This window comes from Glycine soja, chromosome 10, assembly GCF_004193775.1.
Source record: "Glycine soja cultivar W05 chromosome 10, ASM419377v2, whole genome shotgun sequence".
NCBI lineage: Eukaryota > Viridiplantae > Streptophyta > Magnoliopsida > Fabales > Fabaceae > Glycine > Glycine soja.
The window spans coordinates 42,171,884-42,191,094 of NC_041011.1; the positions used below are offsets into that span (position 1 = coordinate 42,171,884).

The 19,211-nt window shown below is 30.7% G+C and overlaps 1 protein-coding gene across 1 annotated transcript; it reads left to right on the top strand.

Moving 5' to 3' along the window:
* Positions 1-9,164: 9,164 nt before the first annotated feature.
* Positions 9,165-18,742, top strand: LOC114369917. Its single transcript, XM_028327197.1, has 8 exons — positions 9,165-10,347; positions 10,785-11,161; positions 11,673-12,758; positions 12,868-13,023; positions 13,168-13,519; positions 16,881-16,951; positions 17,077-17,199; positions 17,840-18,742. The coding sequence occupies exons 1-8, from the start codon at positions 9,408-9,410 to the stop codon at positions 18,179-18,181; spliced, it is 3,447 nt and encodes a 1,148-aa protein (XP_028182998.1). The 5' UTR covers positions 9,165-9,407; the 3' UTR covers positions 18,182-18,742.
* The last annotated feature ends 469 nt before the right edge of the window (positions 18,743-19,211 follow it).

Below are 19,211 nucleotides of genomic sequence, written 5' to 3' on the forward strand. Positions count from 1 at the left end.
GTTTTTTAGTATTAAAAAATTAAATGAAGTAAAAAATAAAAAATGTCTAAATAGAAATTGAATTCATAAAACTTTACTTATATACAAAACAGTAAATCATTAAGACATTTATTTTATTTAGTTAAATATATTAACATTATTTTTTCTATATCATTAGTCAAGAGTTATTAATTTTTTTTCCAAATTATCAAAATCTATAAATTAAAAAATATTTAATGTATAAATATTTTTAATTTTATGTTATATCATATATATATATATATATATATATTGAATAATTTACATATTTTTATTTTTATTTTATCCATTTATAATTAAATTTTATAAATTAATATGTAAATTATTTGCACATTTTTTTGTTAATTAATTTTAATATAGTGATTATTTTTACTATGATTATTTATTTGAAATTATTTATAGACAAGACAATAAAACACTTGTCTTGTTTAATTTAAATATATTTAACATTATTTTTATGTATTATTATTCAAGAATTATTTTTTTTCAAACTATCAAAATTTATAAATTAAATAACATTTAATATGTAAATTTTTAATTTTAAGTAAATAATTAGAATAAAAATAATAAGTTTACAAAAAAAAATTGTAAATAATTTACATATTAATTTATGAAATTTAATTATAATTTGGTAAAATAAAAATAAAATATTAAAAAAATATATAAAATGATATAAAATAAAATTAAAAATATTTATATATTAAATATTTTTTAATTTATAAATTTTTAAAAAATAATAACTTTTAACTAATGATAAAAAATAATGTTAATATAATTAATTAAACAAAGTAAGTGTGTTAGTGGTTTATAACCTTGTTTACGAATAATAAAGGATTATAAGTTCAGTTTTTTATTAAGACATTTTTTATATTTTTCACTTCATTTAATCTTTTTTCACATAAACATCATGTCAATAACCAACTAATGGAATGAACAAAATCATTTATTTTGAATAATAGAAGTATCAAAATTGTAATTTAGCCTAAAAAATATACGAATTTTGATAAATTATTTTATAATAAATTCCACGTTGCTTTTTAGTATGATATACTATACTCATCAAACAATTTTATCCAAACTATTAAGATGTCAAACTTTTATTTTTCTCATCACACTTCATTAATTATTTCTTCATTGCAAGCATGTAAATTTTATAATAAACCAATAGACTCATTTTCAAGTGTGACTCAATTTGCACTAAGCATGAGTCAATCAAAGCATATATGCGAATTGAGGCTTTGTGATGTTACATTAAGGGACCATGCCAAAACGCTCAATAAAAGATCTCTAGAGATTGAATTTTAACCCTCTCATGGTGATGCTAAGTGCAACCTCACTGATGATAAGCACAAGACCTCATATTAAACATGTTCCTAATTGATTTATTCATGATATGTACCACAATATTCATAGAGTAAATTATGTTTTCAGTCCTCTAACTTTTTTATTTTTATGATTTTGGTCCTTTAACTTTTTAAAGATTATTTTTTTTTCCAAACTTTTTCTAATTCAATGTTTCAATCATTTCTGTCCAAATTCATTGTTAACAACCCTGTGACACTATTTATAGTATATTTTATTTTCTTGTATTTTTTTGCGGTTAAAAAATCGTCAAAAATTATCACACCTAGTCAGAATATCAAAATGCAAGAGTAATTAATCAAGATAGTCAAATTCTAATAGGAAATACTACCTAGACTTTGGTTAGATACATTGAGTTACTCCAACATTCTCACACTTAGCTCAACATTTCTAATGCCATAAGCAAGCTAACACTTCCACCCCCGTATGCACCAATACGTGACTTATCTGTCCTCATCCCAACAATCATAGTTAATCACCATTACTAAGTGTATCTAACATGTGTGTGTTTATATATATATATATATATATATATATTTGTCATTTTAATTTCACTTAAGGCTCAATAATATTTTACTAAGATCTTAATATCTTAGTAATATCCAATCATCCCATTTACCATCAACAAAAAAGATGGACACAATATTCAAGAAACAAACACACAAGATATATCTCAAGATATACCCCACACAATTTGCAATACCTAATGTGCCACATGCACATTGCACAAAGTGAATATCAAATCCTTCACTCCATCATCTAAAAGTGTCACATAATTCACAACCAATACAACACATTATTTTCCTACTTATCATATTTTATATGATGTTATAAACAACTTATTTGAACTTATGTTATAAACGTTGATGAGAAGATTTACCTTCGAATCTTGTTAGAACCAAACATGAAGCGTTTGTATAATTGAGTATATTATTATGTTAATTTATTATTGTTGTTGTAGTATTGGTATATTATGTCATTCGAGCAATTGTTAATGTTGTTTGTGACATATATTATGTCATTTGAAACATTAATTTTTCTCATGATAGTGTTGGATTTGGAGAGTTGGACTTGTTATAATTTAGAGGCGTAAATATGTTTTTAGTCCCTGAATTTTGAAAGCTATTTTTTTAGTTATTCAAATATATATTTTTCAGTCATTTAAATTTGCAAAATGTTTTTTAGTCTTTTGTGACCAATTTGTAGTAGTTTGAATGCACAATTTATGACAATTTTCTTACATCAAAATCGACTAAAAAAACATTTTCAAAATTCAAAATACTAAAAGACACAAGTAATTTGAGAGATTAAAAACATATTTAAATCTGTTTTAGACATGCATTTGAGTTTTGATAACATGACTAATTTATGGTTGTGTGTTGAGTTGAAGTGGTCTAAACTTAAATGTATACTTAATTTTGATTGTGCATGATTAATGTTTAATCATCTTTTGCATATTTAATTGTTTTAATTTTGAATTTTAATTAATCGACTTGATTATTCAACCCAAACAATCTTAATTAAAGTCAGTTTAGGTTCCTTAGCCAAAAAAATAACATACACAACTCAATTATGTGTTGATTAGGTGAATCTTAAACTATACTAACTAAATTCAATTCATGTCTTACATCCCTAATAACTAAATATGATTTATGTTTAGTTAACGATTACATATTTAAATACTTTAATTTTGAATTTTAATTAATTGATTTGATTATCCAATTCAAATCATGTTGATTAAAGTCAAGTCAGATTGCTTAACCAAAAATAAAATGTACCCAACCCAATTATATGCTCATATTAAACTATACTAACTAAAACCGATTCATGTCACTTATACCCTAATAATTAAATATGATTACATGATTTAACTATATATTTAATAAACAACTTACATAAAAATAAAATAATGTGTTTAATATAAAAGCGTAAATCAATAGTACACTTAAATAACATTTTTCTATTATTAGTATCAATAATTAATATTCAGCAAAAAAATATTAATCATTAATAATATTATGTAAGTTATTTACTTTTATTAATATTTTTTTTTACTTATTTTACAATTGATACTATTTTTATGTCAAAAATATTTAGTGTATGATAATATTATATGATAAATTTATAAATATTTCATTTACATCATCATTTTTAACCTTAAAACACAAGACAAATTGAAAGAAAAAAAATCGTTATTGGAAGTAAAAAGACAAAATATTTATAGACAAATCTTTATCAAGAAAAATAATTTCTTAGTGAAATATACTAGAATGAACAACAATAAAATTGAGGAATAAAATGTTTTGAAGCCTAGTATGATCATCAAAATTAACCTAAACAAACATCTAGCTAATTTTTATATAAAAATTGTTAAACATAAATAACATAACAATATATCCTAATATGATCATCAAAATCAATATCTAATTGTGTTATTTTTCTTCAAGTCTTTGGCAACACAAAATTTACTTCATTGCTCATTGAGTGTGGTCCCTCCACCGTCCCATTAACATCAATTGTCTATTTATTTATTATTAATAAAATGTAACATTTGAAAATAAATGTATATTTAAACATCAAATTTAAAATGAAACATTATTTGTTCATATTTCAGATATATAATATTAATTTCAAATTTTATTTAACTCCACTAATGTATGTTAATATGTTTTGATATTTTTTTATTTATTTTTTTCCCATCAATTAATGCCTATTATATTTATTTATTTTTCTCATTCAATTACTCATCAAATGTTGCAAAATATATTTTCACAAATACCCCTATCCATAATTATCAGGGGAGTTCAACTGGTCCGAGACACATGTTGAAATAGACATGCACATAACAAGTTCATACTTTGCTTCAAAACATTTGAAAATAAAAAATATATTTAAATATTAATTTCAATTTTTATTTAACTCAATTAATGTATATTAATGCACATACTTTAATATATATATATATATATATATATTCAATTTTATTCTCATCAATTAATACATATTAATGCACATGTATTGTTTTTATTTTTTCATTCAATTCTCATTAAATGCTATAAAATATATTTCCACAAATATTTTTGTTCATAGTTATCCGGACTCGAGTCTCATTGATTTCAGATGCATGCTGTAACGAGTGTGCATATGATTTGATGTGACCCATTCATACTCGAAGTGACTCGACTTCGAACCGATAACCCGATTGACTTGACAACTCATACAATTTTGAACTTATATATTAGATTATGTTACAATGTACAATAATGACAATTTAAATAAATAAATGATAACAATATATTTTAAATTCTAACTTAAGGTTATGTATACTAAATTTAAAAAAATATATGTTGCGTGTTAAATTTTTTTAAAAATTAACAATTATATTTCTAAATATGTTAAATTTTGTTAAAGTTTAAATATTAAAATGCAAGTATAAAAGTTTAGATTATAAAATTATATTCACCGATTCGAGGTTGATAATATATATATAAACCGCTCTCCATTTTTTCTCAGCTCATATGTTACTTTTGGTTAATATGGGTTGTTCGACTAGTTTCATTTATTTTTCCATTTTTTTACTTTTTGTTTTTTACTTCTCTTTATCTCATGGTTTACTTTTTTTTGTTTGGCCGTGCAGAACACATGTGTATTCATCTAGTTATAGTATTAAATAGATGAGAACACCACAACAATATATCAACATTTTTTTGACATTAACGAGCAAGACTTTTATATAGAAATTATATATCCTTTACAAGTGTAGTTTATCAAAATTATCAACATATAAGGTATTTCCAAGAAAAAAAATTACATTAAATTATAATTTGAAATAAAAAATCATTTTCATTTTTTATATATTTAAATTTTTTTCATATTCAGGTCAACTTAATTATAAGTTGACTATTTTGTATTTTAACACAATCTATTATGAATTATGAGTGTTGACCAATTTTTCATTAATATTTTATTTTCCTAAAATACCATTTACTTGATTTTAATATTTTATAATGCAAATATTAAATAACGAACAAATGCATTTTATATTATAAAATTTCAAAATTTGCATAAAAATCCTTACCATTATTTTTTTCCTATAAATTATACTGCCTCAATATTATTTTGAAATTTCTCAACACATTAATGAAAAGGATTTACTATTAGAATTCACATGCCATCATTAATGAAGAACTTGATGGCATAAATAGAAAGACTTTTGAAAAAAAATATAAAAAACAATGTTTTCTTTAATTATTAAATAAAAGTATTTTGTTTTATTCTAAGATAATCTAGTCAAAATTTCCTATTTCATATTAATATTATATCTTCCTAATCATTAAAAAACCTTAATATCGTATAAAGTAAATATTAAATATTAAAAGAAAGACAAATACATTTAGTATCATAAATGGAAAAAAATTACATCAAAATCCTCATCATGGAAAATTAGACAAAACACTCCTAAAAAATGAATTGTATAAAGTTTTTATAGGCCATTTTTTTTTCCAAATTGGCCTAACTATAATGGAACTTGTTTTTTGGTAGAAAATTATGCTCGGAAATGTTATCCTTTCATGCTTGTGGATAACTTTCTCATAATTCAGTCATCCATCCTTCATTCTTATATATAAAACTCAACTATTTAATTATTTTATAAAGAATAATTAATTTAGTTGATATCAATAAATTTATCTTAAATTTATAATTTTTTAAAAAAATATTATTGTCATTAATATTTCTATTTCTTTTAATTATTTGTGAATACATTTTTTTTCTTTTAATGATAAATATTTCTAGCATAAAAATAATTAATATAATAAATATTATAAATTAAGTCTTATAAAAAAACATCAATTCAAACTTAAATCTTATTAATAGAAATATAGAAAATACAAGAAGACTCCAATTTGATGGTCTGACTTGATCCATTCTCATTTAACTTTTAGATTATCAGATCATTCTTGTTCTAAAGATCAGTTGAGGTTTAAAAAATTGGTCTGAACAAAATTTAAGAACAAGTTAAGTTCATACATAATCCGACCAAACCCGTCATTTGCTCCCCCTAATATAAAGAAAATATAAAAGCAAAATCATTTGTCGGATCATTTTAAATTTATCATCATCATTTTTTGTTACTATTATCACGCCTTTTAATATATGCAGGTCAAGTCTAATACAAAATCTCAAGTAAATAATAATTTGGGCATACGTATTTGTTTTTTAAAATTTAGATAAGTATATTAACTTGGTCTCTGTTTTTCCCCTCAAGTATTAATTTGGTTTATTACAAAACAAGAAGCATGCAACTAATTAAATTTCCAGTTAGACATCACACATTTAGTTTAAGTTATTAAAATTCAACTCACTTTTCATATTAAATCATTAGTTAAATTATAATTTTGATCCTTTATCTATATTAAGATTTAAATTTGATTTCTTGTGTTTAAAAAACTTTACTTGAATCCCTTGAAGTTTCTCCATTACACTTAACTGAACTTTCTGTTAATTTTTTTAACGCTAATTTGATCAATTTAGCGACATGGGACAAATTGTACGAGATATGTCATGTCTACCAAAATTAGCATCTGTCAAAATCTGGGGAAATGACCAATTCAACCTAACAGAGATATTAAAGTAAAACATTTTAAATTTAACATATTAAACAGAAGACTAAAATATAAATAAGTACCCAAATTCTGATTTAGCTTAAATTATTCAATGAATTGCGTTATCAATTTTGGTTCCTTTTAACGTCTTCAATAAAAAAATGAAAAGTGAATATATATATATATATATATATATATATATATATATATATATATATATATATATATATATTATAAAGTTCTCGTAACGTTTATCTTTCGTTCGGTGAAAAAAACGTATATCTTTCATATTCATATTTTCATATGTAACTGCAACATATTATCAAAATAAGTTTAAAAAAATAATTTTAAAAATTTGTAAACAAATTTTTGAGACAAGTTAAAAATGGCCGATAAAAAGTTATAATTTTTTTATAAATACAAAAAAACTACGTAAATTTTCTTCTAAAAGCCATCCTGAAAATGAATATTTCAGTCTTTTGCCAAAAGTTGCTAAGATTTTCTTAAAAATATTTTGACTCATAAATTTTTCATCTTTGTATTAAAAGATAAAAAATATAACCTAATTTGTTTTTTAATTCAATTATGAATTTCGTAAAAATTAATTCTATTGGTGTAGAATTTTAAAATTTGACTACTCTAAAGTAAATTAATAATCAACTTTAGAAGGTAAAGTAAATAATTCCAGTCATTAATAAAAAGATTAATTGTTGATATTACATGCACATGCATAAAAAATATATATTAATGCATCAAAATATTATTTGTCGATTTTCTTATCAACAACTAAAAATACTCATTTTATTATTGCTAATTTTAGAGGAGTCAAAAATTGAAGACTTTATTTTTAATTGTTCACCGATAGCAAAATTGCAGAATACTATGAATTTGATAAGAAAACCAATGAATGATAATCCAACACATTCACAATTTAATAAACACGTGCATGTAATATAATTAATTAATTTCCACATTAAAAACCAAAGTTACTTACTTGAGGAGTGTTAGCAAGTTATTTTTTCAATACACATTCTTTAAAATCTATTGAAAATTATAAAATTAAGAGAGATTCATAAGAATAAGAAGTGAGATTTTTTGTAATTTTTTTTAAAGTTAATAATAAAAAATATTTAAAATAATGTGTTATTAACATTTTTTCCATATATTTTTTTATGGATGATGTAATTTTATTAAGACCAATTACCAATAAGATTAAAGTGAATTGTTTATTTTAGAAGAATTGATTTTTCCTTTTATTATATGTACTTATTCCACATATGCTAGGTGTTTTGAACTTTAGAGTTATCTAATTTTCATATCAAATGGAATCTTTTGACAAATTATTTCCAAACATGAAGTTATTTTTTAAAACAACTAAAATAATACATTATTTAATAATTTTAAACACAACCGTTAAAGTTACATATTTTATTCATTTATTATATAATAAAATAATTTTTTACGTGTATGCGTGTTATCTTCACATAGATTCATTTATTGAATGAAAATGTATTGGGTGAATAAATATTTGTTCTATTTAACTATTTCTCGTGTATTGTTCAACCAGTTCATCGATCTTTTTAGACCTCAAACTCAGATCCCTTGCACACAATTCTCGTCACTAAACTCGAAAATCTCTCGTTTCGACGCTTGCTACACACAAGTGACGAAATACCTTTTGTTTCGCTTGTTCATAGTTTCCATCAAATCTCACACAACATCACACATCGAGAGAAGTAGAACCCTTGTTTCTATTTTAGGTCAAAACATCACCGATCCCTTTCTTCCAACTTGCTACACGCAAGCAACAAAAAATACCTTCGTTTTCGTCCTTCTTAACCTATGTCAAATTTCACACAACATCTTATATAGTGTGAAATAGAAATATCTCCTATCGATTTTAAAATAAAATCTCTTCAAACTTTTTATCATCCATCCTAGTCCTTATAAGAAAAAATGATAGACAAAACCACAATCAAGAATTTCTTTTAGCCTATAGCTTGTGCAAACATGCAAGAATCATACTAGTTTCATATTTTTTTTTTACATCCACAATTTTTAATATATATATATATATATATATATTTATTTATTTTTACTGTGGGCGGGTGGTGGGGGTGGTTTTCCTTTTCAATCATGGATCAAAGCATGGATTCGAACAATGGACCCGTATCTACCGGGTCGGAGTCAAGTGGATCCGATTCTTACGAGTCCGATCCAAGTCCAAACGTCATATATACCCAACCCCGAATATCCCCTTCATTTTTTCCACCTTCACCTTCTCCCTCTGTGGTGTTCCCTGCTGCTACTGAGAGCGGAGATTCGTCTCCCCCTTCTGTTACCTTCCCCACTCCGTACCAATCACAAAAACCTCACCGCCTGAAGTCGCTCCCCATTTCGGTGCCCTCAATTACCGCGAGAATTATGAAAGGGGGGCGATCGCACCGCCCTCAGAGCTCTGACCCGCCGGACGAGTGGGTGGACGGGTCCTGGACGGTGGACTGCATCTGCGGCGTCACCTTCGACGACGGCGAGGAGATGGTCAAATGCGACGAGTGCGGCGTGTGGGTCCACACGCGCTGCTCTCGCTACGTCAAGGGCGACGACACCTTCGCATGTGACAAGTGCAAGGCCAGGCACAACAGCAACAGCAACAACACCACCACCACCACCACCAACACCACCAACCCCATGGAGACCGAGGTGGCGCAGTTCCTCGTGGAACTCCCCACAAAAACCATTTCCATGGACAACAAAAAAGCCCTCCCCTCCAGGCCCAGGCTCTGGACCGATAAGCCCATCGAGGAGCGGGTCCATGTTCAGGGCCCACCGGGCGGAGACCCTTCCATCTTCGCTGGCCAAAGCGCCTCCTCGATTTTCACGCCCCAGCTCTGGAAGGCATGCGGGTATGTCCCTAAGAAGTTCAGTTTTAAGTACAATGAGTTCCCTTTCTTGAATAATGATAACGATAACGAGGGCGGGCCAGCAAAAGATGATAGTAACGATAATGGGGCTGGTGCTGGGGCTCTTGTTTCTCTGTCCAAAGAGGGTAACAACATTGCTTCTGCTGCTCCTGTGTTGAACACTTCTTCCCCTGTTGGGGCTTCGGTTGAAACGAGATCTGGCCAGGGCAAGGGCGCGGACACGGGCAAGTTTGGGAGCGAGGACGTGCCACCACGTGTCCCCAGTGACGTCAAGAAGGAGAGGACTCTGCTGAGGCCACCTGTTGTTCATAACAGTCAGCGTAGCAAAGGGGATTTCGTCGGGAATTCGAGTTCCAAGGAGAGGAGTGGGAAGAAACGCCTTAGGACTTCTGACAGGGAGGTAGATCCCAGGAAGAAAACGCTGCATTCCTCCAAAACAGGTTATTTCGTTTTTTTTTTCTTTTTTTTTATTTTGCTCTGCTTTTTGATATTGTTATCTTGGAAATTCATTGTATTAAAATTGTGACGGTTTTGTTGCTTTTCTTGATACTGTGGACTGGTGTGATTGCAATGGCGGTCAAAAAGACCCTAAAACCTGGCTGCAATTGTGGTGGTATACTGCTTTTTTAAACCATTGTATTGAATTTTCTTAAAAGTCCAATGTCCATATCTTCATCAAGATCTGTGCTCAGAAATTTCCTTTTGTAACTGTTATTGAATTGCTAGTTACTTTACTAGGAATAAAAGTTATCTGTGTTTTGGTTTCATTATGTGGCCATAAGCAAACATCGTCTGCTATGGTGGTGTTTCACATCTTGGCATGCTTGACATGCACTTTTCTTGACTCTTCTCTTTTCTCCTTTGTTTTGCTTACTAGTGGTTACGCCCACCGCTGATGGAAAGCAATTGGAATTTTGTGAGGATAGAGGATCAAAGATTTTCAAGGCTGACACTCGGAGCATAAAGAACAAAAACTTAAAAGACATGGTGGTTCAAGAACATGTTTCTGATGATCATGTAGCTGTGGATACTACCATGGAGGAGCCAAATAACAACTTAACAACTACCGAGGACTCCTCAGAACCATTATATCCTGACATGACTAAACATGGTGTTTCTGTTGGAGATGTTGTAGCAGAAGAGAAGGCTAGCCATAAAACTCCTACTTTGGTTGAGATGTCTTCCAAGACTGATGATGCTGTTACATCATCTTTAAAGCAGAACTATGTTGGAAATGCTTCAGTTAAAGAAAAGGTATGGATTACTGACACTGCCAAAATCAAAGATTGGCATATGAAATCTCTGTTTTGTGATTATCATATGTGTCAATTAGGGATGCTCTGTTTCTGTCCATTCTATTTTTAATATGGTTGCATTGATATTGGTCATGCTCTGCTAGGTTCTTGTATTATTGCATACTACTTGTTCTGGGTTTAAGAAAACAAAATTTGAGAGAACTTCTTATATCTCGTAAGTACTAACTGAAAATGCTAGGCCTTTATTCCTCCCTCCCCCAAGAATAGGATCTTCCATCAGTGCATCAGTTTTTTTGATACTGAGCTTGTAATCTTGCTAGAATATGGGTTACTTAAAGTTTCAGTTTGGGAGCCATAGTCTATGTCTGAAGATTTTATTTCTAACCATTCAAAATATTTTTAATAGGTTTATCCATGCATAATTTTATGGATATTTTGTCTTGTCTTTTATGCCTTTAGATTTGATATCACACTGCATTTTGATGACATATATTGCTTCTGTAAACTAGGATGGAGATTGCTTGGTAGCTGATAACGCAGACGATACTTTAGTAGTAAGAAGTGCAGCAAGTCCTCGCACAGAAGGTCATTGTGGTTCTGCACCAGAACTTGTGGATAACCAAGTTTCTCAAGATCTTGACCGTAACATGCGTTCTAGCTCTACAAAATGCAAAGTTAAGATGAGGAGAGATGATGTTGATAATTTTAGGAAGCCCTCAAATTTTCATTCTTCTCCTATGAGTGATCTAAAAAACAATGATAAACCTTCTGACCACACTTCTGATATTGTTAAAGTGAATGATGCTCCAGTTCCCAGTTTACCATCATGTGAAAGTAAGGTGGGTGGTTTTGATATTTCATCAGAACCAATACCTGCTGATCATACCAATAAACCCAATGAATTATCTGGTGATTTTTGTCAAAGAAAACAGGATCCGGTGGGGTCTGAAGGTTCCTTCGAAACACAAAAGGGATTTACAGAAACAAAAGACAGTTTGGATGCTGCTAAAGATCCATCAAAATCCGAAGCAATTGGATGTCTGCCTAAAGTTGGAAAGTCATCTCCAACTTCATCAACCATGAACTCCAAATCATTGGGTCATGACATCAAATCTGAAGATACTGAAATCCCTAATTCTTTTACGAAGCATGGAGTGATGGCTGATAGTAACATTCACACAAAGAATGAAAATTGTCCAAGTGATGCTGCCAGGGATGAAAATCAAAAGAAGTCTGTAAAAGAGCGACCAAAATCCTCTTTGAATTCGAATTCAAAAGGATTGCAGTCAAGCAGGAGTATGCAAAATTCTGTCCCAAAGCAAGTGAATTCAGATGCCAGAGATTCTGTTCATGTTTCATCTTCTAAACCTTTGATACATCAGACTGCAAGTATATTAGGCTCTAGTGAGTCTAATGCATCATTGCACCATCAGAAGGTTTTACAAGTGCAGAATAAGATTTCATCTTCAGCGCCACAGAAAGTTGAAAAACTTAACCAAACAAACATCCACACTTCCTCCAAGTTGAATCAAAGTCATGTATCATCAGTGAATCCTTCTCCAATATCGAATTCTTCAATGCTGAGTGATGAAGAGGTATGAGCTGGACTTCTACTTTTCTTTAAGTTTCGAAGAAGTTTCTCTACATAATATGCTTCCTTGTTTCCTTTTCTCTATTAACTTATCCCTTTTTTTTTGTTGGTAGCTTGCTCTTCTATTGCATCAAGAACTGAATAGTTCTCCTCGTGTACCTCGTGTGCCCCGAGCACGCCATGCAGGTAGCTTGCCCCAGTTGACTTCTGCTAGTGCTACAAGCATGCTAATGAAGCGAACATCGGGTGGAGGAAAGGATCATTATTTGGTAGGATTTTTTGACAAATAAAATTCATAAATCTTGCTTCTTAAATCAATTTTATTTATAGAATTTTCACAAGCTTTCACAATAAAGATGATCAATTTGGCTCTGTAATGTGACTAATTCCATTATAAATTATAATTTGCACAGGTATCTAGACGAAAACACAAGGATGCATCTAGACCTGGGTCTGGCAGTTCTCGTGAACTTGAAGATGAAGCTAAAAAGATAGAGAAGGAGAAGGGTCCATCCTCGTCTGATCAGAGGAAACTAGATATGTCATATGTGGAAGATGCTCCTGCAAGGGAAGAAGGCCTTGCATCTATGGCAGTGACAAACTCCATCACAAACAATACTGTTTCTTCCACCTCTGGAATTGCAAACAGCGATGCATCCTCCCCTCCGGAGGATCAGAATTTGTCATCTATGCGTAACTCACCTAGGAATGTATCTGATGATGATACAGCAACTGCTGGAAGGCCAGTTCATCGCACCTTACCTGGTAGCTTCCTGTCAGGGAAATAATGAATGCTATTTTTGTGTTTGTTTAAATCATGCATTTCCGTTATTTAATATCTGGACTATACATAAGATCAAACATTGTTGGTTTATAAAACAGTGATTTTACTAATTTTGAATGCTGGCCTTTTAAAACTCATCCAGTTATCTAAGCTTTAGTTTCAGTTTTGGGGTACATTGACAAATGCTGTTAGGAGTGCCAATTCCAAATTTCCAACCATTAATTCAAGTGAATTTTTAGATATAATAAATTGATAAGTGAAAGGTTGTGTCTATTGGTATGCGTGTGATGATAATTTCTAAGAGGAGGGGACTTTTGAATCGTAAGAAGTAATTAATTAGTGCTTATTAAAAAATTCATTAGAAGTTATTACCACGACTATCTATAGAGATTCTTGAGATGAAAAGAACCACCCCAAGTTGAAGAGGGTTCATGTACTCAAGTAGAAGAGATGTGAGACAATGTTTATCATTTTTTGCAATTTTTGAGTGGAAAAGTTGGATTTGTGGGTGATACACGATTTGGAGAGGGTTTTTAAATTGTCTAGAAAGCTTGTTAAAACTTTTGAGACTGTTTTGTGGATGTAGGCAAGTGATGTCGAATCACGTTAATTTGTGTTCTTCCTCTATTTCTATTTGTGATATAGCTTTGTGTGTTCTTTCTTTTGATCCTTATTGTGTGTTCTGGGGTATTTTCCCCAATAGCAGTATCAAAACTCATTACCACCACTAAAAATAGTAGTTCTTGAGATGAGAAGAACCACCCCAAGATGAACCCAAGTAGAAGAGATGTGAGAGGGTCTCTTGTGAGTGAGTTTTTACGATTTGTAATTTTTGAGTGGGAGAATTGATTTGTAGGGTGATATACTATTGGGGAAGGTTTCTCAAGTTTGTCCAAAAAACTTGTAATCTTATTTGGTATAGTGAAACACTTTTGAGATGACGTAGGCAAGATGTGTCGAACCATGTTAATTTTTGCATTCTACTATTTCTATTTGTCGTGTGGTTTTGTGTGTTGTATTCTTTGATCCTTGTGTGTGTGTGGTGGGTTTTTACCCAACAATGGTATCAAACATCATCACCACCACTATAAATAGAGGTTCTTGAGATGAGAAGAACCATCCCAAGTTGAAGAGGAGATCACATACCTAAGTAGAAGAGATTGTGAATCCGAAAGATGTTGGAGAGTCTCTTGTGAGTGAGAGAATGTTTATCATTTCTTGTAGCTTTTGAGTGGAGGACTCAGATTTGTTGGGTGACACTATTTGTGGAGGGTTTTTTAAGTTTGTCCAAAAAACCTATCTTATTTGAGATAGTGTGTAAGACAATTGTGTTGATGTAGGTAAGAGGTGTTGAACCACGTTAATTGTTAATTTGTGCTCTTCCGCTGTTTTTGTTTGTGGTGTGTTTTGTGTGTGTTTTATCCTTTGGTCCTTGTTTTGGTGTATGGGTTTTTTTTTCCTCCAACAATGGTATCAAAGTTGATGGTGTGGCCAGGTGACCAGTTAGATGACTATTGAATTGAAATAATGTTAATGGTGGATCCTTGTGTTGTGAAGATCTTCTTGGTGATGTGAAAGCTAAGTGACATGTTTTGTTGGTGGCATCTAATAGTGGTGCAAATATAAGTAGTGTCACCCTCCAATACTAATAGAGGAACATTGAGATTAGAGGTATGACGTGGAGCAAACCAAAGTTTGCGCAGCAGAAACATGATTTGAAAAAAAAAAAAATTAAGATAGTTGTGATGAACTTCCATGATGACAGGAGTTAAGAGGCTAATGACGAGGGTTGAAAATTTTAATTGAGAGATTGTTGGCAATGCCAATTCCAAATTTCCAACTATTAACTCAACTGAGTAATTTTGAAACATGATTAGTTGATAAGTGAAAGTTTGTAACTATTTTATGTGTGGTTACAATTTCTAGGGAGGTGATTCTTGGAATTATAAGAAACAATTAATTGATTCTTATTCAAAAAGTCTTTAGAAGACACCCATCACTATACAATAAGGGGTTCATGAGATGGGAGAACTACCCTAAGTTGAAGCGGGGGGGTTTCACGAATCCAAGTAGAAGAGATAGATGTGAGAGAATCAGGTTTGTAGGGTGATACATTATTTAGGGAGGGTTTTTCAAGTTTATCCAGAAAACTTGTAATCTTATTTGAGATAGAACACTTTTGAGATGGTTTTGTGGATGTATGAAATGTCGAATCAGGCTAATTTGTGTTCTTCCACTATTTCTATTTGTGATATGTCTTTGTGTATGTTCTATCCTTTGTTCCTTATTGTGTAAGCAGGGGGTTTTCCCGAACAAATACAATATAGGTTTTATCGCAAAAAATACTTTTATATAGTCAATCATAAACCATATGTGATGTAGGTTTGAGCATGACCATCTCTTGTAATCTACTAGGCATGGACTTTGGCATAGCTAGTGTTTAAAATGTAGGACACTAAGACACCACATATATATTTACGTTTTTCTCAATAATAATGAGCCTCAAAAAGAATATTGCTCCCTCCATTCCAAAACATTGGGTGTTTTAGCTTTTTATTTTTGTTTCAAAACTTTGGTGGTTTTAGAATTCCAATATATAATTGTGCAATTTTTTCCAATTGTGTCCTTGTATGTAGTTGAGTAATTAATACCTTTTTAATGGAGTATTGATAACTTTGTGTTTTAAGGTACCTATAATGGAGCATTTATGTTACTTTTTTAGTGTAGTAGTATAAAGTACTGTTTCGTAGGAGGATAAATAGAGTGGTTGAAAATATTATAGAAAAATGTAAAACAATAAATGAGGGTAATGTAGTCTTAGTCTGCATATATTAAATATTTCTTAATTTGTGTGCAAAAACCTTAAACACCCAAAGTTTTGGAATGGAGGAAGTAAGAGACATTAGTTTTATAACGGAAGAACTTGGTTTCTTTACAGAAATCCCCCAAATAAGAAAATCAAGTTATATTTTTTAAGAAATGTATATTCGCCTTAAACCAACTTTTTAAGTTTTTTCGATGATAACAAACCTGAAAAAAATTGAGACATTATTTTTTAATATTAGTTTGTGTCCATCCATATGGAAGTGTCAACTCAAATGTCTGACAAAAATTATTATTTTTTTAATTAAACACCTAATGAGAAGTGTTTGACATGTGTTAGGAACTTCAAATAGGAGAGTTATGCTTCATAGCTTGTAATTTGTAGGCAGGCAAACACTGAATATCTGAGTTTCAATTTAATGTTTTTTGTTAAATCATAAAATGGAAAGAAAAATAATTCATGGGTTTATCGAGCAATTTGTGGATAGTTTCTTACTATACATATGTATCCAAATGCAGGTTTAATCAATGATATTATGAGCAAAGGCAGGCGTATGACATATGAGGAACTCTGTAATGCTGTGCTACCGGTATGGTTCTTTATTAGTGTTGTTTTTGTGGTTTCTACTCTTTTTTTTTAATTTTTTTTATTGGCATGTGTTGAAATGGGTTGTCTGTGACTCTGAACGGTTGTTTTTCTTGTGTTTTGTCACAGCACTGGCATAACTTGAGGAAGCATAATGGAGAGCGTTATGCATACTCAAGTCACTCTCAGGCTGTTCTTGATTGTTTGAGGAACCGGCATGAATGGGCAAGGTTGGTTGATCGTGGTCCAAAGGTATGCAGCTGCAATTGTCATGATCACTTTTCAACTGTCTATTGCTTATTGAATAATGATGAAGATTTCATTTTCAAAAACCCTGTCAACAGGGATTTAATTTGTGACTTACCAAATTATCCTATTATGTTTTATTTAAAATTCTGTGTTACATCAATTTGTGAACAATCGGAAGCTTGGTTGCACTTGTTTTTATTATTGCCGCATAAAGCATTGACTTTAGCCAGGATGTGAGATGTTAGTCCTATTTGATCTTTCTGCTGCAATGTGGTCCCCATTTCCTTTCTGTTTGTCTCATTGTCTATCTATCTTCATATTATTATGAATTTTGAGTAAAGGAAATGGCAAAAGGGGACTACATATGTCTGCCATGTGTAACCTGCTGTGTGATTCTGTATCAACCAATTTCAATATCTTAAAATTTTCTTCATTTAATGATTTAGTGTTTGGTTGGAGAGAAATAAAGGAGAGTGGAGGGTAAATGTGGGGGACTAAACACATTTCAACCAAATTTTACTCATTTCGTCTTTCCTTACTAGTTACAAGATGACTTGCTTTTATCTTTGTTTACTTTCTGTGACATTGCTGCTATATGTACTGTCTAAAAACCTTTCAATCTAAACATGAGTCAATGTTTCAGACAAATTCTAATAGGAAAAGGCGTAAACTGGATGCGGAAGAGTCTGATGATAACGGATATGGTAAGGGAAGAACTGCAAAAGATGTTGAAGGGAAGAACTTTGAGTTGCAAAAAGAAGAGTTCCCTAAAGGCAAGCGTAAAGCTCGAAAACGTAGGCGCCTTGCTCTTCAGGGAAGAGCAGTGAAGGATGTCAGGAGGAGACAGAAAGTTAGCTCGCTAACGGATGAGGATCTGGGTCCATTCTCCAATTCTAGTGAAGAGAGCATGTTCAGTGAAGATGAAATTCAGGCTGGCAGAATTTGTCCTGCTGGAAGTTCATCAGATGAGGCAGGTAGTGCCTAATATGAGCTAGCTAAATAACTCAACAGGTTTGTTTTTGCAAGAATAAATAATTGTTGGCTTGCAGTCTTCGCGAGCTTGTTAAGTGGAGGATGGATTGCGGGTGCTTAGTGTGATGTCACAGCGTATCAGTAGTGTAAATATTTGTAGCATTAGTTGTTTCTTTTTCTCATGCATGAGGCAGAACTGAATTGAGTAGGTTGTGTAGAATTTTTTAAGTGGCTAAGGATTCGGTTGAAGAGCAAGAAAGAATGTACAATTGAATTTGACTAGGAAATACTAATTTAGAAACTACCCTTGGTCGCTGGGAGCCTGGTATATGATTAATCTAATTTAACACGAGTCAGTGGTCTTGAGACATGGGTGTATACAAGGACAAGTAGATGTGGTAGCTTTGCCAAGGTCAATGTATAGGATAATTACTGATTGGCAACTGTTATTGATTGATTGTTGTAAAGTTCTTATTAGTTATTGTATAACATTTAGGCTTTGCATTTGTGTCTCTTGTTAGTCGACTTTATCTAGTAAGAATGTAAGAGAAGTCTTTTCTTGTTGTATTTCTTATTACTTTTTGCTGCTTCTGAAGTCCTGGCATGAAAACTGTGATCTAATATGCGTTCAACGAAATCGATTACTTGCCATTTCAATCAGGTGGGATTATTGGAACGCATTGATCTCTGAACTGTTAATATTCTGGTATCTCTGGAACCAGGGTCGGCCCTAGGCATAGTGCAGGTTGTCACCACCCAGGGCCCATAACTAAAAGGTGTCTATTTTTTTTTTTCAAATTATAATTATTCAATATTTTTTATAAATAGGTTGAAATTGTTTTTCTTTTTATTCAAATTAAAATGACATGTAGGTAGGAAGTATAAAAAATTTAGTTTTATCTGATATGTTATATTCAGAAGTTTATGTTAAATGAATTTTCAAGTAAGTGAGAGTTTAACATGTAATAAATCTATTATAATAACTTTAAAGTGTTTGTTTTTTAATAAAATAAAAAACACATACAACAACTCAGTATATAAAA

Coding starts and splice junctions, on each gene's coding strand:
- LOC114369917 (XM_028327197.1), top strand. CDS start 9,408: ATGAAAGGGGGGCGATCGCACCGCCCTCAGAGCTCTGACCCGCCGGAC. Junction 16,952..17,076: donor TCTGTAATGCTGTGCTACCG/GTATGGTTCTTT, acceptor GTTTTGTCACAG/CACTGGCATAACTTGAGGAA. Junction 17,200..17,839: donor TGGTTGATCGTGGTCCAAAG/GTATGCAGCTGC, acceptor TCAATGTTTCAG/ACAAATTCTAATAGGAAAAG.